Source organism: Dendropsophus ebraccatus, chromosome 3 (assembly GCF_027789765.1).
Source record: "Dendropsophus ebraccatus isolate aDenEbr1 chromosome 3, aDenEbr1.pat, whole genome shotgun sequence".
In the NCBI taxonomy this organism is placed as follows: Eukaryota; Metazoa; Chordata; class Amphibia; order Anura; family Hylidae; genus Dendropsophus; species Dendropsophus ebraccatus.
Genome location: NC_091456.1, coordinates 79,822,693 through 79,848,867, shown reverse-complemented (window position 1 = coordinate 79,848,867; position 26,175 = coordinate 79,822,693). Strand labels below are relative to the sequence as shown.

The 26,175-nt window shown below is 44.7% G+C and overlaps 2 protein-coding genes across 6 annotated transcripts in view; one reads left to right on the top strand and one right to left on the bottom strand.

Annotated features, from left to right (window-relative positions):
• Positions 1 to 307: 307 nt before the first annotated feature.
• On the bottom strand, positions 308 to 14,567 carry OPN3 (opsin 3). Its single transcript, XM_069963495.1, has 6 exons — positions 14,561 to 14,567; positions 14,404 to 14,501; positions 12,172 to 12,340; positions 8,297 to 8,616; positions 7,942 to 8,193; positions 308 to 588 (listed from the first exon to the last, which is right to left on the bottom strand). Exons 1-6 carry the CDS (start codon positions 14,565 to 14,567, stop codon positions 319 to 321), a joined length of 1,116 nt encoding a protein of 371 aa, XP_069819596.1. The 3' UTR covers positions 308 to 318.
• A 249-nt stretch (positions 14,568 to 14,816) lies between these two features.
• Positions 14,817 to 26,175, top strand: part of WDR64 (WD repeat domain 64) — a 57,413-nt gene continuing 46,054 nt past the window's right edge. For 3 of the 5 annotated variants that reach the window (XM_069962075.1, XM_069962074.1, XM_069962077.1), the window contains exons 1-7: positions 14,817 to 14,987; positions 16,222 to 16,352; positions 18,965 to 19,070; positions 20,840 to 20,964; positions 21,245 to 21,274; positions 21,387 to 21,497; positions 22,236 to 22,450. In XM_069962075.1, the coding sequence (XP_069818176.1) occupies positions 14,846 to 14,987; positions 16,222 to 16,352; positions 18,965 to 19,070; positions 20,840 to 20,964; positions 21,245 to 21,274; positions 21,387 to 21,497; positions 22,236 to 22,450 (860 nt within the window). In that variant the 5' untranslated portion in view covers positions 14,817 to 14,845. Of the gene's footprint in view, positions 14,988 to 16,221; positions 16,353 to 18,964; positions 19,071 to 20,839; positions 20,965 to 21,244; positions 21,275 to 21,386; positions 21,498 to 22,235; positions 22,451 to 26,175 lie in introns of those variants that run through there. The other 2 variants (XM_069962076.1, XM_069962078.1) reach the window with 2 other exon arrangements.

The following is a 26,175-nucleotide window of genomic DNA, read 5'->3' as shown; positions in this document are numbered from 1 at the left end:
AAAAACCCATGTAATAGAGCCCTAGGGTGACATTGTTGAAAAAAAGTGTTTGATATACCTAGTAAACAAAAAAAAAAAAAAAAAACACACAAACAAAAAATATATATTACATATAATTCATTTTTTTTGTTTGCTTGTTTGTTGGTTTACTAGATATAACAAACACTTTTTCAGCAATGTCACTCTAGGACTCTTACAAATACTATCATTTAGTAAGTCACCAAATGAATATAGATTTAATAATTTTCATGGCAGCATTAGATCAGGTAAAACACACCCGCTATAATGCATTTGCTTCATCTAATCATTTTCCTTGTTTCAGCTGAGGACATCTGGTAGCTGCAGAGGTTGTACATAGATGGTTCTAACTTTAGTAGCATAGATGTCCTGGGTCTTTTCAGCTGACTGCTGGGTGTCCGTTTCACCGGTTGCCACTATGGAACTGACAGACGACGAGCTGAAAATCACTCTTCTCTTTGGTCTATTACCAGCAATACACATTTTCACTGTGGCTCCCATACATTTCTTTTTCCCTCTTTGGATTCTCCAGCACCTCAAGCAGAAGAGTTTCAGTAGACCTTGTCTGAACTAGAAAGTACAAGGAATGAAAGGTTACTGATATTTACCACTGTAACACAAACAAGATCTGGATATTTTATTATTGTTCAGCTATGTATGGGGACAAGGTGTTAGCACCTCGCCATCTGATATTGATGACTTATCCTGGGGATATGTTATCAATAAATTTAGTCTGGAAAATCCATTATAATAAAACCAAGTTATTGATAGAATCGTTCATTATAAATAAATGTAAATAGCAAAGGCACAATGTTTCATCCAGGTTCATTAGGGGTGTGGTAAGAGAAACAGGCAGGGGGTCACCCTGTTGCACTAAATGGCCTATTACATGGCCCGTCCCTAGCGATGTTTATACAGCCCTTTCCTGTACGGAGCCATTGGCTGCTCATCTAATATGACACGCAGAGATGTGTAGCTGGCGGATGATAGTTTTTCGATAACAACCTAGAGAGGAATGTTCAGAGTACGGCACTACAGCGTTATCCAAACCGGATCTGGTGCACTAGAGAACTTGGCATTTAAATGTGCATGGCGACATAAGGTGGTGTAGAAAAACGCAGCCGTGAAGAAGTGCTGGATAGGCAGGAAACAGCTGTCGCTGCTACACGCTAGGCTTTCTCTCCTTTAACCTGTTCTTGCATGAATTAAATAAAGATATGGTGAAGACATCTTCGGGTGAGTGCCATGTCTATCTTTCCCTTGGTATATGATAGTTTTTTTTTTTTTTTTTAAAGAATTTATTTAAACTTTTTTTCACAGAAACAAAAGAACATAACAATACGAAAGAGAAGCCAGGCACAATCCGCCCACCGCTTGATAAACAAGGATACATTGAAAGGTTACAAGTCTAGGCAAACCGCAGTACCAAAATAGGGAAGGATAACAGTTGTAGTACTTCATACAAAACCTAGACTGCTAGAGGATGGAAGTACCCGGCCCCACAGAAAGACGAGACATTAAAGACATCACACATATCCACATGCACATACACCCAGACAGCGCCACATCCCCCCCCCCCCCCAAGCCAGAAAGCCAACAGAAAGACCTACACATCTGCTGTCACATCTAGCATAAGCCAGTGAATCCAGATTTTTTAAAATTTTTTGGGGCACTTACGATGTTCATAGAGGGCCTCGTATAGCGGGACATATTTATTGACCAACTGTTTCCAGCGGGCTAGAGAGGGGGCATCGGTACACTTCCACTCCACGGCAATAATTTTTTTGGCACAGAATAAAAGAAATCTGATGAATACTCTATAGTATTTATTGTGCGTGACTCCATTAATAAGACCCAGCAGGCATACAGAAGGGGTACAAACAAAAGGAAAATCGAAGTGGTCGGACAAAAATTGCAAGATGGAGCGCCAAAAGGATTGTATTTTAGGGCACGACCACACAGCGTGCATGAAGGTGCCGACATCTGACATACATTTGAAACAGGTATCCGAAGGGGACACTCCTATTTTTCTGAGCCTCTCAGGTGTGTAGTAGGTACGCATTAGAAAGCGAAATTGGATCAACCGGTCTCTGGCACTGACCACAGTAGGGTAATAGGTATGCACCACCTCTTTCCACTGCTGATCGCCCAGGGAGGGGATATCTACCGCCCATCTCTCGTATGCCCTCTGAAAGGGGGACGAATCTTCCGGGCTCAACATTAGATAACTAAGCGTCAGGGGCTTCTCCAGGTCAGGGGAACCCAGGAGCTTCTCTGCCTGTGTGAACTCCAGGGGGACCGCAAGGCTGCCGAACTGAGAACGAACAGCATGCCTCAGTTGTAAATAATGAAAAAAAGCCGAGTTCGGAACCCCATATAGCTCACACATGTCAGAGAAGGGGCGGAACGCATTATCCGAGGAAAAAATGTGGGACAAATAACGAACCCCATGCTTCCCCCAAAGAGCTGCACCCTGCAGACCCATGAGTTCTGGAAGATTAGGGTTAAGCCACAGAGGGGTACTCTAAGGAGAGAGGGGCGAAGAGGGTCTCTGTTTTTGTACAATCATCCACACCCTCTGCACCGTAGCCAAAGGAGGCAGCCAGGGCGAAGAAGGCATGTATCTATACAGGGTGTTCGTCAGGCCCTCGTAAGACCCAACCAACGCCCCGGCCAACGCCACCGCTGCATTACTGAGGTCCAGATCCAGCCACCAATTAGCATACACCAACTGGGAGGCCAGGAAGTAGTGGTACATATTGGGAGCAGCCAGGCCCCCTTGATGCTTGGGCGCTAGGAGGTAAGAGTATCCAATTCTTGGAGACCCGCCTTGCCAGTAGAAGGATCTCAGAATCTTAGTTAAAGCGGCAAAGAACTGCCTAGGAGGGAAGACAGGGGAAGCATGGAAGAGATAGAGGAATTTAGGAAGAAAGATCATTTTGAAGATATTAATCCTACCCAGCAGAGAGAGTGGCAGGGGCCCCCATTTTTCTAAACAAAGGTCAGTAGCCGACAGAAGAGGTGTAAGGTTCAGCGGCATATAGCTGTCTATGGAGGCGGTGACCTCCACCCCCAAGTACCGGAACTGGCGGGTCGCCAGCAGCCCATCCGGCAAGGCATATGGCAAAGGGAGAGAGGCTGACAGGGGTATGAGGACCGACTTAGACCAGTTCACCATCAAGCCAGAGATAGCACCAAAGTCGTGTATGAGCGACATTAGTGTTACCAGGGAGGATCCCGCATCTGCAAGGTAGACTAGGGTATCGTCTGCATACAGCGACACCTTCTCCAATATTGACCCTCTCTGAAGGCAGGGCAACCCTGCCGAGTCCCTCGCCCAAGAGAGAAGGAGGAGGAAATATCTAGATTAGTGCGGATTCTGGCTGTGGGCTCCACATACAACAACCGAACCCAAGCCCGAAACCGCGGACCAAACCGCATCCTACCGAGCAGAGACCACAGATAAGGCCACTCAACAGAGTCAAAGGCTTTGTGAATATCAAGGCTGAGCACATATCCAGGGACAGCGTCCGACGTACTAGCTGATATATTCATAAATAATCGAGAGATATTGATATCCGTGGCTCTACCCGGCATGAACCCGGTCTGGTCAGGATGTATCACCGAGTGCACTACCCCATTAAGCCGCACCGCCAGCACCTTAGCCAGGATTTTAACATCAATGGTGAGGAGGGAAATAGGTCTGTACGATGAGGGGGATAGCGGGTCTTTACCCGGCTTTAAGAGCAGAACTATTAGGGCTTCCCGGAGTGATCGTGGGAGTCGGCCTACTTCTAAGGATTCCCCGTACATAGCGAGGAGGCGAGGGGCCATCGTCTCAGCATTATTTTTATACCAGTCTATAACTAGACCATCCAAACCCGGTGTCTTCCCCAAGGGGATAGATTTAATAGCCTCCACTATCTCCTCAACCGTAAGGGGAGCATCAAGAGCCTCAGCTTGTGAGGGGGTGAGAGAAGACAGTGGGGTCTGGTCCCAGAAAGCCGCGTATTTTGAGGGATCAGGCGGCCAGTGAGGGGAATAGAGGTCTTGGTAGAAGGCCCGGAAGATCGAGTTAATCTGAACGGCATCGGTCACTAGTTCCTCTTGGTCACCAAGGACACCAGGGATGGAGACCGTGGGGCGCTCGGCCCTCGCCAGATAAGCCAGCAATTTACCATTCTTATCGCCAAATTCGAAAAGTGCCGCTTTTGTGGCAAACAGTTTTTTCCTTGTGCGCTCTTTTTGTAAGATCAGCAGATCTCTCTGGGCCCTGGACCACCTCCTCTTCACGTCCTCCCCCCCCGTGCGTGCCACCTCCACCTCTAGTGAGTCGGCCAGAGCTGACAAAGAAGCCTCCTGTCGCCTATATATGTTCTTTTGGGTAGTAACTCCCGTGACGTATGCCCCCCTGATGGTCGCCTTATAGGCATCCCACTTGATCAGTGGATCAGGAAAATCCGAGTTATGTTCCCAGTAAGAGGAATGGGCAGTCGACAGTGCCTCCTGCACCACCTCGGAGGTTAGCCACCCGGGCTGCATACGCCACAGTTTGGAAGAGGGGGGGCAAGAGAGTTGAAGGGAAACTAGCAAGGCAGAATGATCTGAGATCCCTCTACTGGTGTAAGAAATTTCCCCAATACGGGGCAATAAATCAGGAGATGCGAGGGCCAGGTCAATCCTTGAAAAGGAACCATGTACCTGTGAGAAGTATAAGTACTTCACCACTTGCGGGAACCTCCAGCGCCAAACATCCCGCAAATGAAGTGCAGCACACCAGGTGTTGAGCCGGGCGGAGGCCGGGTCCACACCACTCATCCTGTCCAGGAGGGGATCGGGCACCGCATTAAAGTCACCTACCACTAGGACCGGATCTGCAGGGAAAGAGGATAATTGGGAGGGGGGGGACGTATAATGAGACTAGGGTAAACGACAGCGTCTGACACACAAAGTGGAGAATCACAAAACGGCCAAACTGGTCACACGCCACCTGAGTGACTGTTATAGGTAAAGCTTTAGATATGAGTACAGAGACTCCTCTAGAGGACGTGGAGTAGGTGGCGTGGTACCCCTTGGCTATCCAGGCCCTCTTCAGGGCCAGAGTTTTCTGTCCGACCACATGAGTCTCCTGCAAGCAGATGACATGAGGGGAGTGACGTTTCACAAAGTCCAACACAAGAGCCCTCTTAAACTTAGAGTTGAGACCCCGTACATTCCAGCTGAGGACCTTAAGAGACGCCATCACTTAGGCTGTAATAATATATAGGGCCTGACCTAGCCGCCGGCCAAGGGGGAGAGAGGCGCAACCACACACACCACCAATCACACCACAAACCGCACAAGACGGACGAGAGACACACACAGAACATAAAACACACGGAAAACAAAAACATCCTAGTCAACCTGACTGGGTACCCAACTCCCTGTCTAACACTACAAAACTATATGTGCAGACCTTAACCCTAACTGAATACTAAGCTACGGGGCCAGTCGCTACCGAGGCAGAGAGCACTAACTTAAACTCACACTAAACTACCCCCCCCCCCCGGACCTAGTAACTGAGAGCATCCCCCCCCCCTTTTTGCAAGGAAGGCAAAACAGGTAACAGTTATTAACCAGAGACCCGGTGAGTGCTAAACGTAGGTAAGCAGACCCGGGCGTTAAGACAGGCGGAGCAGCATGCACAGGCGGCAGTCCCAGCCGGATAGTCTTCAATCATCAGGTGGAACCCTCGGGGCCGCCTCCACCCAGTCTAGGGCAGCCGAGGGGGACGTGAAGAATTTGGTAGAGTTACCATCCACCACTCTCAGACGGGCAGGATACAGCATGGAATATTTGTAGCCTTTGACACGCAGTTTGTTGCGGACTTCCGTGAATTGCGTGCGCTGCTTCCGTAGCTCCACGGAGAAATCAGGGTAGAAGGACACTCTATTGTTGTCAACCAGGACTTCCCCCTTAACCCGGACCGCTCTCAGGATAGCGTCACGGTCGCGGAAGTGTAACAGCCTGATCAGGAAGGGCTGAGGGGGGTCCCCGGTGGCAGAGGTTTAGCAGGGACCCGGTGGGCTCGCTCTATTGTGAAGAACTCTGAGAAAGTCTCAGCTGGCAGGATTTGGGGCAACCAGCGTTCGGCGAATAGCACCGGATCATCGCCCTCCGTTTTTTCGGGCAGCCCAACAATACGGACATTATTCCTTCGCAGTCTATTTTCAAAGTCGTCTGCTCGGGCCAGGACAGCTTTCATCTGCCGCTGTAAATCTCCAATCTGTGCAGGAATAGGACGAACAGTATCCTCCATCTCAGAAACCCTCCTCTCTACCTCGGTGGTGCGCTCACGTATCTTTTGGGTTTCATGCCCCAGTATGACAAAATCTTGGCGTAACTCGTCCACCTTAGTAACAAGCATCGACTGACAGGTATTTATTGCCGCCAGGATTTCCGAAAACTTCCCATCAATAGCGGAGGCGGAGTATTGGGACCGCTCAGGAGAATGGAGTCTAGGTGGACTTGGGGAGCCCTCAAAACAGGAGACACGACTATCCCGAGAGGCATCCCTGCGGCGCTCCCTAGACCTGGAGAAGCGTTCCAGCCGTTTAGCGGCGTGAGCCTGCGCTTTCATGGAGAGGGGGCTATGCCGTCCAGAGGACTCCTCTACGCCCTCAGATCCAGAGTCCACCTCCGAGGGAGGACGGGAGGGAGCAGCAGGGGTCCCTTTGCCCTTTTTATTCTTATTGGGGTTGTTTCCCCCCCTGGAACCTCCCATGTTGTTCGGATATTAAACAGCACAAGTACCGCCGCCACCAGTAACAATGCCACCAGAATACAGTCAAGAGAGAGGCAGGCAGGTGTATGGATAACAATGGGTTACAGCAAACAGTCGCCCAGGGAGATTTCAGGTACAGGATGTACAGCAGCAGTCACAGCAGGCCCTATTCTCCACCCAGATAGTGAAATAGGAGAGCGCACCAGGTCCAGCACTCAGGGCAAGTAGGTTAGAGAGAGAGAGGAGCACAGGCAGTGTCTATATAGGGTGGTTGGTACTGCTATCTTCAGGGTAGCTGCGCCCTCAGAGTGGTAATGGAAGGCTACCTTGTGGCCAAGATGGCGGCCGCGGTCGGCCAGAAATGGCGGGAGGGTCCTGTGTGTGGGACGCCACCCAAGCTGCAGCACCGCCGGCCACCGGCTTCACCCCACAATCTCACCGGGCGGTCGGGCACAAGGGGCAGGCAGGAGCGGCACCCAGTCCTGGGAGGTGAGAGGAGGGGGGTCCCGGATGTTAATGGCGGGCGCCGGAGGAGGGGGGAGCCGGCTCCGTACACACTCACCGCCTGCTGTGCCACCACCACCAGCCGAGGGGCCGCCGCGGCTCGTGCTTCTCCGGGGGAGCTCTGGATACACCGGAGGAGAAGGTAATCGCTGCCCGGCCGCCTGCAGTGACGTCACTGTGAAGCGCGCGCGTCCTCCGTCCCGCCACTGTGCCGCCCGCTTCACTAGGCCGCAGCTCCGGGTGGGTCCTGCACGGATTGTCACCGACCACCAGGATTGCCCGAAGGGAGCGTGGGGGCCTCTGGATGTCGCGGGGGTGAGTTGGGGTCTGAGGAGGGAGCCCAAACAGGAGGATTTTCAGGGTAATTGGCAGGGGATGCAGGAGCTCCTGTGAGGCACGTCTGCCTCAGTCAGCCATCAAGCCACGCCCCCTATATGATAGTTTTTTGATGTATTGAAAAACAGCGATCATTCGATAAACGAGCATTTGCTCTCTCATCAGCTGATCGCTGTCTCTATTACAAGGAGAGATACCTGCCTGATTTAGCACATAATCTCTCTATGTAATAGGACCTTTACTGCTACATTTGATAAACATTTTGTATAAATAAAATATTTTCAAGATTTACCCCCCCCCCCTCAAAAAAAAAGTTGTACCTTCTTGCTTGTTAATATGTAGATGAGCGGGTTTGTGGCTGTACTCAGCTTTGCTAAGACTGAAGATATAATGGCTATGTTTGGCGTTACTAGATCCTTGTAGCCAGACATCGCCAGCAGAGACATTATGTAGGAAGGCATCAAATAAATAAGGAAGGCTGAAACGATCAAGGTGCACATTTTGGCCACTTTCACTTCATAGTCCTGTAATTTCAGTGCATATCCAGTTTGGTAGTTGTGTTGATGTTGTAGCTGAAATTGTAAATAACACATATTAGAATTTCTATTTCAGATTTGGACTATTTGATAAATTAAATTTCTCCATATAAATACTGTAGCTCTATGTTATACTCACCATTCTGATAGAAGACAATATGTAGCCATAGCAAAATGCCATAATGCTTACTGGCGCTACTAGAAAAGCAAGGAAGGAGAGAAGGGCAAAAGACACCTGGCTGAAAACTTGTGATGTCTGATCTATAGAACAGTCTAGGCCATGGAGTTCCAGAGTATATCTATTCCATCCAAGTAATGGTGCTGAACTCCAGCCTAGTGAATAGATCCAGATGTAAGATATTGCTTGCAATGACCACGGGAAGTCAATGACTTTGTTACATGCCACTTGAATGTACCGCCCATAAGCAATGACTGTAACAGTAAGTATTGACACATTGCCTGTAAAGCAAGAAACAAGTAATCACTATTGTGGCTACAGCAGTGTCCTTTGCATGATACATGTACTTATCTGGGCCTCCTGGTAGATTACCTAGCAAGTAGATCCCATATTTAATTTTATCATTGAAAGTACAGTATAATCAACATAAAGTGTTCATGGACGTTAGGCCAATTAGCGGGCTAAGTTTAATGTTCTGATCATAACTAGAGATAAGCAAACTTACATAAAGTTTGGGTTCATCTGAACCTGAATTCTCTGCATTTCATTCTTGGTGACTGCAGAATAAAGATGCAGCCCTAGGGATTTCTGGAAATCATGGATACAGGGCTGTATACAAGTTTTGCTGCCACCGGGAGTGAAATACAGAGCATTCCGCATCGAGTAAACTTGAACTTAAAGGGAGCCCATAAAACACCTTTTTTCCCAATGTAAAGCTACTGCTGCAGACATTGCTGGTAGCCTCGGGGAGCTGCACAGTAGATCTATACTGTGCAGCTGGGAACCATATCAGCACAATTATGCTGGTTGGTTCATTTTAAAGGGGAACTCCACATAAGGAAAAAAAATTGTATTAAAAGATATAGATGTAGATAGATATAGATGTGTCTATGCAATGTATTACCATATCTGTACGGTTCTGCCACACTGGTAGCTGATAGAGATCCAGGAAGTAAAGAAAAATGGCTCCTGTGCCAACCCACATTGTGTCCTGCTCCCTCTGCTATCCCACCTTAGGAGACAAAGATTCCATGCCTCTGTCTCACATTGCGTGTGTTTGCGGAGATCAGGCTGATGATGCAGACAGGGGGCAGGGCGTGATGTCCCAGGAGGCTTGGCTGGATCCCCCAATCCTCTGAGTGATTCACCATCTCTGACCGGCCAGAAGCAGCTGCTGCAATTTCGCTGATTATGCAGAAGTGTGCAGTAAAATTAGGGCTCTGTTCTCACATGTTGGAGTTTCATTGCAGTACTGCAGCGTATTCACAAAAATGATGCAGTAACACAAGTAAATGATGCTAAACGGCAGAGAGGTTCAGAGCCTGCACTGCCAATCCCACCTGGACAAAAAACAAGGCATAAACAGTATATCCCATGTAAGATATTATGGGATAAAGTCCTTATTGTGGGGCTCAACTTCAAAGATAAAAAATGCTTGATCATAATATGTGACTGTAAATTAAAAGAAAAACAAATTCAAAAAGTTCTTTACTTTATTCTAATATCAGCGTTACAGCTAGAGAATACAGCGTGCTGTGTGGTGTTACAGGTAGACAATACAGCCTGCTGTTTTGTGTTACAGGTAGAGAATACAGTGTGCTGTGTGGTGTTACAGGTAGAGAATACAGCGTGCTGTGTGGTGTTACAGGTAGACAATACAGCGTGCTTTGTGGTGTTAGAGGTAGAGAATACAGCAGTGCTGTGTGGTGTTACAGGTAGAGAATACAGGGGGCTGTGTGGTGTTACAGGTAGAGAATATAGCGTGCTGTGTGGTGTTACAGGTAGAGAATACAGCATGCTGTGTGGTGTTACAGGTAGAAAATACAGGGGGCTGTGTGGTGTTACAGGTAGAGAATACAGTGTGGTGTTACAGGTAGAGAATACAGGGGTCTGTGTGGTGTTACAGGTAGAGAATACAGCGTGCTGTGTGGTGTTACAGCTAGAGAATACAGCATGCTGTGTGGTGTTACAGGTAGAGAATACAGTGTGCTGTGTGGTGTTAAAGGTAGGGAATACAGGGGGCTGTGTGGTGTTACAGGTAGAGAATACAGCGTGCTGGGTGGTGTTACAGGTAGAGAATACAGGGGGCTGTGTGGTGTTACAGGTAGAGAATACAGTGTGCTGTGTGATGTTACAGGTAGAGAATACAGTGTGCTGTGTGGTGTTACAGGTAGAGAATACAGTGTGCTGTGTGGTGTTACAGGTAGAGAATACAGTGTGCTATGTGGTGTTACAGGTAGAGAATACAGTGTGCTGTGTGGTGTTACAGGTAGAGAATACAGTGTGCTGTGTGGTGTTACAGGTAGAGAATACAGTGTGCTATGTGGTGTTACAGGTAGAGAATACAGCGTGCTGTGTGGTGTTACAGGTAAAGAATACAGCGTGCTGTGTGGTGTTACAGGTAGTAACTGTGTGCTGTGTGGGTGGGACCACAATGAAATGATAAAGTACTGCAAATAATTCAGTAACACAATGAAACTGCAATGTGTGAACACAGCTTAGATGTTCTGCAACAGATATGGGTGGGGAATGGGCAGGGTGGAGGACTGTGATGAACAGCTGAGGGTAAGCATTGCATTTTGGAACCAGTACTGCATTCTGGGAACTGCTCAACCAGAAAGTATAAAGAAGAACAAAACCCCCTGAAACAAATGGATTTTTATTAGTTTCAAAACTGGGATAGACAGGTAAGTAATGCTATATGCTTCTGCAGAAGTTTCAGTTTTTAAACCTCTATCTGGAGTTCCCCTTTAATATATGGTAAGTTCGCTCATCTCTAATCATAACTATATGGGAAATGGCCAGGATCTTTAGGGCCACCTACTGGAGGAAGCTTAGGCATGTCAGACATGCTTCTTAGCCTAATGGTGCATTTACACAGAGAGATTTATCTGACAGATTTTTTTAAGTCAAAGTCGGAAATGGATTCGAAGAGAGGAGAAATCTCTTTATGACTTGTTCCCTGTTTATAGTCTGTTTTTGGCTTTGGCTTAAAAAATCTTTCAGATAAATCTCTATGTGTAAACGCACCATTAGGCTACGTTCACACAGAGCAAAAGGAGCGGATTACGCAAGGAAATATTTCCGCCTGAAATCAACTGACGCTGAATTCCGAGCAGAATATAAGCAGAATGCAAGCAGAATCCCTGCGTATTCTGCTAGGAAAGTGTTCAGCTCGTAATCAGCTCTTGACAAATTCAGCGCGGAATACTCGAGGAATCCGCGCTGAATCCGCATGCATTCAGCGCTGAAATTCAGCGAGTATTTGGTGAGTAAACTAGACTATACCAGAATATATACTAGAATCCTCCTCCCCCCCCTTTTTCCCATTTCCGCGCTGATTCAGCGAGTAATTTCCGCTTGTATTACGCTTGTATTCCGCGCTGAATCCGCGCTGAATCCGCGCTGAAACAGAAAATCAGAGCCCCATTGATTTGTATAGGCTTCCGCTAGCGGAAGAATGAACATGTTCATTCTTCTGGCGGAAAGCGGATTAGTTCAGTGCGGAAATTCCACTGTGTGAACTGCAGAGCAGAATTTCCATTCAACACAATGGAAATTAGCTCTGCACCTATTTTAACGGCTGAAATTTCAGCACTGATTCAGCGCAGAAATTCAGCTGCTTTTGCTCAGTGGGAACGAGCCCTTAGACCACGCTGTATAGCACATATTAATAAATCTGGCAAATTATATAAATCCTCTTGGCCACATAATTTTTTTTAACACTTTTCAAAAAAATTTAAAGATGAAGTGAAAATTCCCATAACAATAAATCACTTGCACATCATGTATGTTATTTGCTGCAGTTTTAAATTCAGTAATTTCAGATAACTCACCAAATAGGTTTTTGCAGAATCCAACAAAGACACATCCGGCCTCATCCCATATCCACTCTCTGCGCACACATGAGACAAAGTGAAAGCTGAATCCAAAAACTGATAGTAATAGGTCGCTGAAGTTTATGTGCACCAGCAAAAAATTTGTAGGAGTCCTTAAAGTTCTAAACTTGAAGTAAAGAATTAATGACAGCAGGTTATTCCACAATCCGCAGACACCAAGCGTAGCTAGAATCAGAGCCAGAAAATCATAGGCATCGGGGGTAAAAAGCTCCTTACTGTGCACCCTGCTGTCATTCCTGGTGACATCAGACATGCTGCAGTTGGCCATGTATCACATCTTACACCTCTGAAGAATAGCTGAGCTAAAGGACACATGTTACTTTGTATCTAATCCAGTGTTAAGCCACTATCAGAAATGGATTACTCAACAAGATTAGAGCCCAGGAATAATTACAAAAATTAGGATTAGAACTGGATAAGTAATCACCACTGATGCATAGATGCTTCCTGCTTAAAAATATACCGTCATAGGAACTAATTGGCAGGGGTGAAATGCAGCCTTTGTTTTTCTACAAAAGATCTCTACTTGCAATCAGTGCATAACATAAGTATAGGGTATACGGGTGTAGCAGTCTCAAGTAGGCCCTATTGCCTTAGTGGCCCAAATGCCCCTCTGCTACACTCAATGAGAAGGCACCAGTGTTATAAGCAGTACCTGGAAGGTGGGGGGATCAGATTATAGTTTTTGCATTGAGCCTTAAAGCGTAAAGTTACACCTCTGATAAATCGAAAATATTTTTGCTCACATCCAAATGCTAAGAACCAACTTAGACCCATATGCTAAATACATTAGCAGAACAAAGCCTCTTGTGAACTATTGGCTACTGTAGATGATTTCTCTGTATGTTTGTAGTCAGAGGTGCTTAGTACTTTCTATTCCTTATCTGAATTACTGACTGAAAAAATGATACCTATTGAGCTTTTAATACTTGAAACACTAATAATGGAAAGATTTGCACCTTTACCTGTGTTTCACACCGACTCCTACTTTTGGCTTAAAATACACACTAAAATAGAACATATGAGCCTTATTCACACGTCTGCAATTTTTTTTCAATGTGACTATTGATACATCTACCATTCTTGCAGATCTGTGAATAGGCAGTGATCTGTGCGGCAAAAAAAAAAAAAAAAAAAAAAAAAAGAACAGGTCCTAGTATGCGTCGCTGGTCACTGTCTAGCATATAGTGGTGCATGAATTGCGGACCACTAAGGAGGCAAAAGTGCTATCCACAATTCACACACCTGAGGATGTGTGAATGAGGCCTTATACTGAACTACAGCTTTGTTCATACTCCAGTCACTGCCAGAGCTGTATTCACGTTTCCTTTTTTTATTACATGGAATCTTTCAGCATTGCCCGGATAGATAGCTGAGATGCACTACTAAATGCACCCAATGGAGGTGGGGGCAGAGGCAGCATAGTGCAATGGTATAAAGATGCTGCCTGCGCTGAATGTCTACCGCTGTCTCTATCATTCATCTACATGTCTGTGTCTTAGTGGCACATACACACATAAAGGATACTCTCCACTGAGAATCTGAAAGAGGAGCATGTGTGCCAGGAATGGAGCTGCTGGGAAATGGGGGAGAGGTAAGTTTCTTGTCCTATTGGGACGCTCCACAAAGGGAGCTTACATAAACTGCATAGGAGCACAGAAGGTGCCTATATACACTGTATAGAACACAGAGGAAGCTTATATAAAATATATAGGGGTACAGAGAAAGTATGCATTCTAGAAAGGAACTGCCTATCTACAAAATGGGGGAACAGAGGGGTCTATATACACTGTATAGGGGCAAGTCCGCTCAGATCCCGCCTCTGTCACTGAGTGGCTGAGCGGACCTGAGACGTCACGTCTCGGCCCGCATCAGACACCTGGAAGCGGCTGGGAACCGGGCACCGGAGCACCGCGATGCGGGACCCGCCGCTGGAACCGGGGAGGTGAGTGGACGTCTTTTCCCTCGGCCACCTCCTCCCCAGTCCCAGCAAACAAGTGCCCCCTCGCTGGAGTACCTCTTTAAGTATAGTCCGTGATACCGCCTCCCCTGTGATTGACGTTTATTTAGACCACTCCATAGCTATAGTGTCATGACTAAATACGGTGATCAATTTCTCCGTCCGGGATCCTGGTCAAGTGACTCCTATATATCAAGTTGTTGCATTACCTGGAGCGCATTTGCGTTCCAAGCCTCGCTTCCAACTCCACTCCATCTCCAGTTTTTCAGACTGATGTCTAATTGCTGTGTAAGAGGATCAAAGAGATCTATTCATAGGTCATTAATAAGTTTCTTTTCCAGATCACTCCATAAGGTACGTATATACAATTCATCTGAAGCACATATATATATATATATATATATATATATTTTTTTTTTTTTCCCAAGGGTCACACACACATATGTGTGTGTGACCCCTAAATATGTATTTAGCTAGATATAACTCTCTATCACCCAAGGGCCCACAAAAACCAGGAGCAGGGCTTGGTTGCTACAAAGTAAAATCAATAAACACCAGCAGACACATACAAACATACAAAACTTTATTTGTTTGTCAGTTACTTAAGGCCTTGTGACATCAGGTGACATGCTAACTGTAAACTGACACAAAATGGCGTCTGTGGTAGACTGTCCATCTCATCTCCTTGATGAGACCAACTTCAGGTCTTCCTTGGAAGAGTTTCAGAAAGTAGTGAGATCAATAATTGCCCAAAATAAACAGGCTAAGTCTAAAGCTCTTACTAAACAAGAAGGTATGTTATTATGAATATTTATGGCCCAGGAATGATATAATATGAAAGTACAGTTATAATGTAGCACAAGACACTACACCATCTAAGGTTCCAAATAAAAATACAGTATGCAAAAACCTACAGGAATTTTCAGTGATTAGAAAAGGTTGTTTTTTATTCTTTTAGAAACCATGTCACCCTTGTCTTTGGGCTGTGCCTTGTTTTGCAACGCATCCCCATTTAATTGAATGAGCTACTGTACTAGGCATAAATTGGGCTTTGTATGGCACATTATGGGTGCAAAACACCAGTGTACAAACATTGTTGGGGAAAGTAAAAGGGCAAAACAGGCGAGGCCTCAACAACAGTGTTAACTGTTGATATTAACACTGGGCTGGCACAATATGGATGGAAGTGAGTTAGTCCCTTTATGTACACCCATTAAAGGGGTTATCCAGCAAAAAATATTTCTCTTTCAAATCAACTGATTTCAGAAAGTTATATACAGTAGATATGTAATTTACCTCTCTTTAAAAATCTCAAGTATCCCCATACTTATGAGCTGCTGTATGTCCTGCAGAAAATGTTGTTTTCTTTTCAGTCTGACACAGTGCTGACATGAGTCCAGAGCAGGAGAGGTTTTCTATGGGGATTTGTTGCTGCTCTGGACAGTTTCTGTCTGGCACAGAGGTGTCAGTAGAGAGCACTGTGTTAGACTGAAAAGAAAACAACTTTTACTGCAGGGCATACAGCAGCTGATAAGTACGGGAAGACTTGAGATTTTTAAATAGAAGTAAGTTACAAATCTATACAACTTTCTGACACCAGTTGATTTGAAAGAAAAAGATTTTTGCTGGATAACCCCTTTAATTGCTAGAGCTTCTTATGCATCATAGGTAGAGATGAGCGAACCTGGAGCATGCTCGAGTCCATCCGAACCCAAACTTTCGGCATTTGATCAGCGGTGGCTGCTGAACTTGGATAAAGCCCTAAGGCTATGTGGAAAACATGGATATAGCCACTGGCTGTATCCATGTTTTCCAGACAACCTTAGAGCTTTATCCAAGTTCAGCAGCCCCAGCTAATCAAATACCGAACGTTCGGGTTCGCTCACCGATCACGGTTCGCTTATCTCTAATCATAGGTAATAGCAACAACATGAAGCATCACAGTACTGCATTATAATGCTAGTCTCTTTTCCCAATCCTATATTTTTGTATTAAATCATCATCTTCTGTTATTTCTCTCTCTTTAGAAAACATCGACCATACTCAGTTTTATAATTTGGTGAAAAGACTATTTGGGCATAGTTTAAAAACTCCAGAAATTAAAGCTTTTTATAGGAAGATTACGAATCACCCAGATGCTCCCATCGACTGGACTGAGGCAAGTAAATACATTTTGTTATTTAAAGGAGAAGTCCGACCTCCCTGCTTCTCTTTTTTTAAAAAGGCAGGGGAAGGGGGGAAAGTAACAAAGAGTATTAACTCACCTCTCCCTGTGCCTCTTAAGGGCTGGATCGCTGTTCCGCGACCCCCGCTGGGCTGCGGGATCTCTAAAGCTTCACACGTCACGACCTGGCTTATGGACTGGCCGCTCATCCAGTCAATGATTGGGTCGGGGCACCACTCCAGTCACTGATTGGCTGAGCCTGCTGTCCATCAGCCAGGACAGACATTTTTCCTGTGACGTCATCACAACTCGGGGAAATGCCTTCTTGCACATGGGGAGAAGTAAACAATACTTCAATGTTACGCCCTCCCCTGCCCCTGCGAGAAGTTGTCTGAGGCCTCCTTTAAAAAAGGCAAGTAAATACAAATGATAAACAGAAGCTCCCCAAATGGAAGGAGGAAGATGATCAGGTCAGATGAGACCAAAATAAAAACTATTTAGCCACCAAGGAAAGCTCTATGTCTGCGGCAAAACCAACAAATCTAATCACCCCAAAACACCATGGTGACAGGGAAACATGCATCATGCTGTGGGAATATCTTTCAGCTGTAGATATTGGGAAGTCAGATTCAAGAAAAAGATGGGTGCTGCTAAATACAGGATATTATAGAGCAAAAACTGTTTGGTCTGTCAGTAATTTAAAACTGGGATGAAGGTTTAACTTCCAACAGGACAACCCTAATAGTTTAAGGGAAAACAGGTAAATGTACTGGAATGGCCTAGCCAAAGCCCAGAAATGCGCAAAGCAGCTTTGTTTTACTTTGTGCGAAGCAAAACTGGTCGACATTTGAATCTCGCAGGCTGCCCACTCTGTTAGGAGGGTGCATACAGCCCAAGTACTGTCTGGAAAACATGGATACAGCTATGGTGCATAGATGTCGATTTTTGTGCAGCACATGAAACGTGCACCAGCACAAAACAGTTTGCACAAATGACAAATGTCCCCCAAAATGTTCAAAGTTTTCGGCATGTTCTCAAAAAAATCAATTTTCATTCCAAGTTTTGAGCTAGCAAACATTAATTTTGCCAAGGGGGGTGAGGGGTGATTTTTTTTTCCACGAAACAAGTATTATGGTGCAGTACATGCAGGTATGCAGGTAACAGCCATTTCATATGATTATATACACTTCATCATGAGGGCCGAGATTAATGGTGTGTTTACAGAGACAGATTTATCTGACAGATTTTTGAAGCCCAAGTCAGGAATGGATTAAAAAAAGAGGCGAAATTTCAGTCTTTCCTTTATGACCTGTCCCCAGTTTATAGCCCATTCCTGGCTTTGCCTTCAAAAATCTGTCAGATAAATGTCTCTGTGTAAACGTACCCTATGAGGCAGCTTTATCAATCAGCGCAGTAAGCCTGCTCGTAAGTCCGCTCCTCTTACGGTAGGGGTGGCAAGGTAGACTTAAACCATGTCAGAAATCCATACCTGCTCCAGAGATATGCCAGTCTTAATAAATCTCCCCCAAAGTGTGTATATCATACAAAAAGGCTGTTGCCCGTATGTCTTGCTCCTTGCTTTTAATAAAGAAATCCCCTAAATCGAATGTACTAGTTGAGTGTGGAGATCCTGTGGCATGGTCCATTTTTTAAAACGCTGCCCAGTTCCCAAGCCGTTGGTTTCTTTATGTGTACTGGCCCTCTCTATGTACTGGAGGCGGCCAGGCGCTCCCAGTTTAATGATATCTTCTTATCCTCTCGGTGACAAGCCTCTATTAGAATCAAGTCTTGCCGAGTCACTGCCAGGAGGGTACATTATTATACTGGGGGTGCCAGGCCTGCCTCCATTGCATAGTACGAGCCAGTGCACATGAAGAAACTGGTGCTGAGTGCGGGAACTGGGCGGCATTTTGAAAAATGGACCACGCCACTGGAATCTCACTGCGCTAATCAGGTAGTGAAAGAAAGAAATTCACTACTTAAACTGGTACATTTGCACACAACTTATTTCTCTACTATTTATGAAGATTTTATAAACTATGTCCCTTTCTGTAAAAGTTGTTGGGCACTACCTGTGGTAGTCAGAGCAGTCTGATGACCAAACAATCTGTGCACCATGAATGAGCAGGAACGGTAAGCAGAAGTCTCAGTACTATTCAGATTTTATAGTGGATGTAAAGTTTACATTAATGTTGAAAGATTTTCTTTAAGATACGGTTAAGCGTGACTTTATCATTCTGTACACTTTATTAAACTAATCTTTCTTTTAATAAACAGAAGCATTTTAATAACATATATATAAGTGAGGGCAAAAGCTAGGCTTTCTTTCAGTTGGGTCAATAATCTATTTGGCACCCCTCTATTAATAAATGTATTTAAGCTGACATAAATACATGATTTGTTGTTTAAAAGTCTCTTTCATTATGCAAACATAGTATGTATCATTATTATTATTATTATTATTATAAACGGGCGTATTAAATTTCTTTAGCCTCCCTAATTTAGAATTTCCTTGGTCTTACTTTCTTAATATCCTTGGGGACCTTATAGGACACTGTGGCTCTGCACACAGTTAATGCTTTTGTATAAATTTGTGTACTTTTTAGATCTTTGGCTGCTTTCAGAGGGATGAGGACATCATCACTGCACATTTGGACCCAGAGAATATGATCTTTTTTTTGTCTGAGAGAGAAACAATTAAAAATGCATCAGGTAATAAAATATTCAATGCTGCAATGTGCACGTGGTCCAAAATGTCACTTCAAAGGTGTTGTAACCTTTATCCTTACCGTGTATCTTGTTAAATTATATGAATTTAATAAGTCATGTATTTTAGATGTATTTTAGACCTGACAACTGGGTTTAAATTGACTTTTTGGTCACTTTGTAGGTTTTTAATTCACTTTAAGGCTATGTTCACACTACATAAAAGTACGGCCGTTGTTGCTGATGGCAACAATGGGCGTACTTTTGGCGCGGTGGAACAATGCCTTACTTTCAATGGGATCCCGGCCAGAGCGTATACACATCGTTTTCTGCAGCCGCAATTCAATGAATTGCGGCCGTAGGAAACCCTGTTAATTCACACTATGAAGCGAGCATCTCCGGCCGCATGCTTCATAGTGTGCAGGGGGAAGCTCTGATGTGGGCGCGCACTGATGCGCCCGCATCAGAGCTCTGCGGCCGGACAGATCATCCGGCTGGTACTTAAGTATCGTCCGCGATGATCCGGGCAGAGACCGGCCGTTCCGTGACCCCGGCCGGGTCACGGAACGGCCGGTCTCTTACGATGTGTGCACATAGCCTAAAGCAAAATATTACAGGGGTATTTCAACCACAGAAAACTTATTTCTAGTTTAGGATGGGACTGGATTAAAAATGGGGAATAAAATACAGATGGGATTTTTTTGGTTTTTGTTGTTCTCATTGGGTATAGTAACAAAGGTGTGCGGGGATATAGTTCCCTTGACAAATTTGCCAGTATGGAGGGACTGGGCAATCAGCTTTAGGGGACTGCTTGATAAGCTAACTACCAAGGCCTCCTCAAAGGAGTTAATAGTTATCTAGTTGTATGATACATGTCTCAGAGTCTTGAAAATAGGGAATTAACTCACCCACTGAATGAAGAGGTGGGTCAGCATGCACTCTATTCATTTTCTATGGAGCTTCCGGAGATAGCAGAGTACAATGTTAGGACTAAGGGTACTATTAGACGGGCCGATAGGGCGCCGATAACAACTAGATCAGCTCTCGTTTACTGGGCCTATTACACGGCCCGATAATCATTTAAAAAGGGCTGCAAGGACATAGTTACCGATGTCTTTGCAGCCCTTGCTTAAACGGTATACTTTACCTATCCACACTCCATACTCCCGCTTCTCCCCAGGTCCCGCGCGCTCTAGCGGTCCCGGCCTGTGATTGACTGAGCGGCCTGTCAGCCGACAGGCCGCTCTGAAGCTAGAGCGCGCGGGTCCCGGGGAAAGCGAGCCGCAGCAGCAGGCCTGGAGCGTGGATAGGTAATGTAGATCGTCAGTCGCCGGCCGCGCACCGCTATTACACGTACCGGTGCTCGATTGGCGCTGGTCAATTATAAGTCCTAATCTATATCAACGATCAGCCGATGACAACGATCATCGGCTGATTGTTGTCTTTATTACACTGAGCGATAATAGGCCGAATCGGCCCGATTCTGCCGATTATCGTTCCGTGTAATAGTACCCTACGACTGCATTAAAAAGAGGGAGAAAAAAAATACAGATAATTGAGTACCATAGGACACACATTGTGTGGAGGGGGGCATGGCAAAAGAGTATTTTCTTGGACAAGCCCTTTAAATTTGATAGGTGTAAGTAGTTGTACATAAATGTACTTTGCATTGAAGCCACTAATTTATGATTGTCTTGGCTTATTATCAGGCATTACTAGGAGTGCATTGCCTGATATTTATGGTTCAGTAGTTGTGTTTTACACTAATGTTCAAGTTTTTGCACTAACAGGGGCAGGAAAAAAGAAGAGAGATGCTATTCAGTGTATTGTAAAAGTGCCACAATTGGATGCTGTGGTGTCTGTTTCACAATATGGGACCATTTCACTTTTTAACAGCCAGGTACACTGTCTATTGTTTTATTTATTAGACTTGGGTTTATCTATCTCTACAAAACCTGCAAACCTGCAAACCTGCGGGAGTTACAGTATATAGGTTGGGCTTAAGTCCCAAGCCTGCTCCATACACTGAAACTCCTGTCTGCGATCACCACCGGGGGTGGGGGGTTCATGTGGCGTCGCTTATACTGTAGCTGGGACAGATGATCACTGGAATAGTTTTCATAAAAACAAATCCTGCATCAACTACTTTCATCATATATTATATTTGTGTTTCTATACAGATGAGACAACTTTTCTTCATACATGCCACTGTAAGTACAATATCTTACAGTGTTACTCCAGTATTAAGTTTGTGGCACTTTCAATAATGAATACAAATATGATCAAATGGATTTTGCTTATTATTTTACTGTTTCACATTAGGAGAGTTCCTGGTTTGTAGGATGTGACTTTTTGAATAAGCTTAAAAGAGTTGTTGCTGTCACACAAAGAAGCATTGTTGTATGGAATTACAAGCATCATGGAAAGAATCAGGTAGTGCACTCTGGCCTGACAGTAGGTATAGTTTATACAACTGACAGCGATATTGCTAAGTTTCTATCATCTTTGGGCACAACCTGAGGAGCAATGACACCTAAGCAGTGCATCAACCAGGTTAAAAAGTATTCCACTGTTTCATTAAAAAAAGAAAAAGAAAAAAAAAAGCGTCATACTTACCTATCCCTGTCCCCTGCTACCTTCCTGTAGCTCCCGGTCTCTCCTTCCAGTCCCCCCGATATTCTTTTTTCTTCCTGCTTCCAAAAAGAGCGCTCGGGGCTAGGTAAGTATACTTTTTATGATTAGATTTCATGCAATTGCATCATAATATATAGATACTGAACATGGAGATTGAGTTTAGGAGAACTTTATTAGGGATGAGCGAACTGGCTGAGGTTCGGGTTCGTATGAACCTGAACTATCGGCTTTTGATTACAGCCTGAGGACCGCCTAGAAAACTGGGATACAGCCTATGGCTATGGCTGTATCCCAGTTTTCCAGGTGGTCCTCAAGGTTGTATCCACCCTGTTCACGGAGCGGGCAGAGAGCGGGAATCAGAAGCCGATAGTTCAGGTTCATACTAACCCGAACCTCAGCCAGTTCGCTCATCCCTAATATACTGTATATACATATATATATATAGTCTTATTTTCTGTATCTAGACTGTCATATGCCATACTGTATACATTATAACTGCTGACAATTCGTATACAGTACTTGTTCTTACTTTCTAAGGATAACTGTATCAGCATCAAACCAATGGAGAACTGCCTACTGTGTGTCTGTACTGTGATTTCACAAGACCAGTCCCTGCAGGATGATATATTGGTAGGAGATGATGCAGGATTTGTAAGTCTGTATTCTATTTCAAGCAATGAACTCCAAGTACAGCACTCAAAGTCAAGAAAGATGTCTCATCCAGTTACCCTGGATTCCAGCAAATTTAGGAGGCAAGACAGTTGTTTTATAATCTTAAATCTATAGCTATCAATGTAAAGAAGCTAGTTCACAACATGTTCCTTAGGACATTGAATCTCTTCTTATGAATAATGGGTTGATAGAAATACTACTGCACATAACTAACCCTGTCCCTGTCAGTGATTTTTGGCATGTTTACAGTGGCGGATGAAATGTACCCTTCCTTATCCCTGGACCCTTGCGTATACTGATCAATCCAATGCATTGCTCTAATTAGTGTAGTCTACGGCAGACTGTACAAGCAGATTTTTAATGGGAGGCACATAGGCCTTCAGAAGCCCTCGGCTGCCATGCTAATTGATTAATTTTGTCTGAGAGATATTGATCAGACCTCTCACATAGAGGGTTAAACTATCGGGATCAGACTGAGCAGTTGTTAAGAAGATACTTGAATGAATGAATCACCCATAGCTGTATAATTCCCCATTTAAATCATGTAAACAGTATACATAAATATATATATATATATATATATATATATATATATATATATATATATATAATGTACATCAGTATATAAAACCAACTAACATCCTGAATGTTAAAGCGACTCTGTACCCACAATCTGATCCCCAGAAACCACTTATACCTTTGGATAGCTGCTGATAGTATCTGTGCCCTAAATTTGCACCACCCCTCCGTCCCTCCTCCCCACCCTCTCCATCATTAGGAATGCCACTGAAACATTTTCTCCTGTCTAAACATTGCACAGGTGTCTTAACGATCCAGTCCATGTGCCGGGCTGACACAGGAGGAGGTGGGACAGAGAGGGTGTGCCAGTCTAATGCATACACAATCTAAGCCCCGACCGTTGAGCATGGGGCTGCAAGTTTAAAAGTTGTTTTTTAGGACAATAACTGCATCACCTGACAAACGGACCCCAGGACAGATCTTGGATTAAAAGCAGCTATCCGAAGGTACAAGCGGTTTGGGGGGGTCAGATTGTGGGTACAGAGTCACTTTAACAATTAGATGGGAGATGGTCCTTGAAGCTCCAAGATCAATACCCATCTGCTAACCCAATTTTTATACATTGCCCCCAGCTGCCCGCTACTGGCCCAGAAGCCCACCCTAATGCTATCGGCAGATGGCTCAGTACCTATCCGAAAAGTCCACTTCCTGTGACACCACCCAAAATTAATCAATAAATGAATTGAAGGAATAACCCATAGCTGTATAAGTCCCCATTTATATCACATGATGCGGGATCATTATTTACATAAATAATGTAAACAGTATACATCAATATACTGTATATATTACATCAGTATATAAAACAAACTAACATCCTGAATGTTAACAATTAGATGATAGAGGGTCCTTGAAGCTCCAAGATAAGTACCCATCTGCTCACCCAATTTTTATACATTGCCCCCAGCTGCCCACTACTGGCCCAGAAGCGCACCATAATGCTATCGGCAGATGGCTCAGTAGCTATCCGAAAAGTCCACTCCCCGTGACACCACCCAAAAGGGAGCCCAAATATCATGATTCCACAGATTCTTAAGATAATTCTGGGGCTTGCCATCCTATGCACCCCCTCTATTAAATTTCAGACCAACCCAAGGACCCCCATACCTGCTAAAGTTGCTATGACAAAAAGCCACCCCCAGTTATTTAAACCAATTAGGGAGGGTGAGTGTGCCTCTTTTTGCTGTTCCTCCTCACGTGTGCTGTGTGAGGAGGAAGGGAGGACCTATTTATGCCCTACTAACCTCCCCTAACCCCACCCCTAGCAACTCCTGCTTCACTAAACCCTCCCCCCAGTTAACCCTCTCCTTGCTGTTTCCCCATCATGGCGGCTTCACACTTGGGGTTGCGTCCAGCCTTACTTTTTTTGCAATACACTACACATATATATTGGCAGCATGTGCATACTGGCAGGGGCCTCATTGACTTTAATGACCAGAACATATTCAACTAGTGACTACATTTAATTTCCTGAATGTATTTTGCATTTTCCAGAAATCAAGTTCACAGCACACCATGCTTTTTGGTCCTGGAAAATACACCCATGCGTTTAGGAAATAGCTCAAACGTTGTCACTAGTTGACTTTCTTAGGCCATCATGGGCTCAATGGGTTCAAGGGAGATGGGGGTGGTCCATTCCAGTATGCGCACACAGGGCCGCCATCAGGAATTTCGGGGCCCCATACAACCAAAGTGTCTGGGCCCCCCACATTAATTAAAAAAAAAAAAAAATTGTGTGTTCGCCCCACGCCTTGCTGGGAGGTATAATTTGGTTCAGATCAATTCTAGAGAACTGGCTCATATTCCCCATTTTCCCCAGTGGCTTAAAATGTAACCTCTGTTATACAGTTATAAAATTGTAGAAATTAAATGTGAACAAGGTGCAATTCAAATAGACACTTACTTGTATAGCTGTCTCTTGTGCTCTGTATGCAGTGCATTATATTCACCCCTGCAACGTACAATTTATAGCGTGTCTACAAGCCCAGCGGGGCTCATTATGATGGAGACTAAAACTTATACAAGAGTGGGGTAGGGGTTCCCCTGTATTCAGAATGCTGTTGAGTGCTAGGCAATGCCTCGTTTGGGGTTATTGAATTTCGAGGGTCTGGGGGGCTGTTTGATTTGTATATGTTCACCAATATCCCCCCCCCCCCCCCCGGTATGCTCACTAACATAGAATATGTTGATAAGGCTAATATAATGAGGCTGTTCCATGTTAGTGAGCATATACAAATCATCCCCCCCCCAGGCAGACTAGTTTAGCTCACCCAAGCCAGTGATAGCGAATACATGGCGGTGAGAACGCTTTCTAGGAGATCCTGTTTGTGCAGCAGAGGTGTCTTTATCCAGCTCTGCATAGACCCTCGAAATTCAATAATCCCAGACGGGGCATTGCCTAGCACTCAACAGCATTCTGAATACAGGGGAACCCCTACCCCACTCTTGTATAAGTTTTAGTCTCCATCATAATGAGCCCCGCTGGGCTTGTAGACGCGCTATAAATTGTACGTTGCAAGGGTGAATATAATGCACTGCATACAGAGCACAAGAGGCAGCTATACAAGTAAGTGTCTATTTGAATTGCACCTTGTTCACATTTAATTTCTACAATTTTATAACTGTATAACAGAGGTTACATTTTAAGCCACTGGGGAAAATGGGGTATATGAGCCAGTTCTCTAGAATTGATCTCACACACAGACACCAGCACACATGTATACAGACACCAGCACACATGTATACACACATACAGACACCAGCACACCAGGGCACGATGAAGTTTGAACTTCTGCAACCTGGAGAAATCACCTGATATCACCTGCAGTCCTATGTAACACCACATAACACAGTGGTATCTCTGAGTACAGATAATGTAGTAGATTTCACCTGCAGTCCTATGTAACAGCACAGATAACACAGTGATACCTCTGAGTATAGATCATGTAGTAGATGTCACCTGCAGTCCTATGTAACAGCACAGATAACACAGTGATATCCCTCTGAGTACAGATAATGTAGATGTCACCTGCAGTCCTATGTAACACCACAGATAACACAGTGATATCTCTGAGTACAGATAATGTAGTAGTCACCTGCAGTCCTATGTAACACCACAGATAACACAGTGATATCTCTTGAGTACAGATACTGTAGTAGCTGTCACCTGCAGTCCTATGTAACACTACAGATAACACATTGATATCTCTGAGTACAGATAATGTAG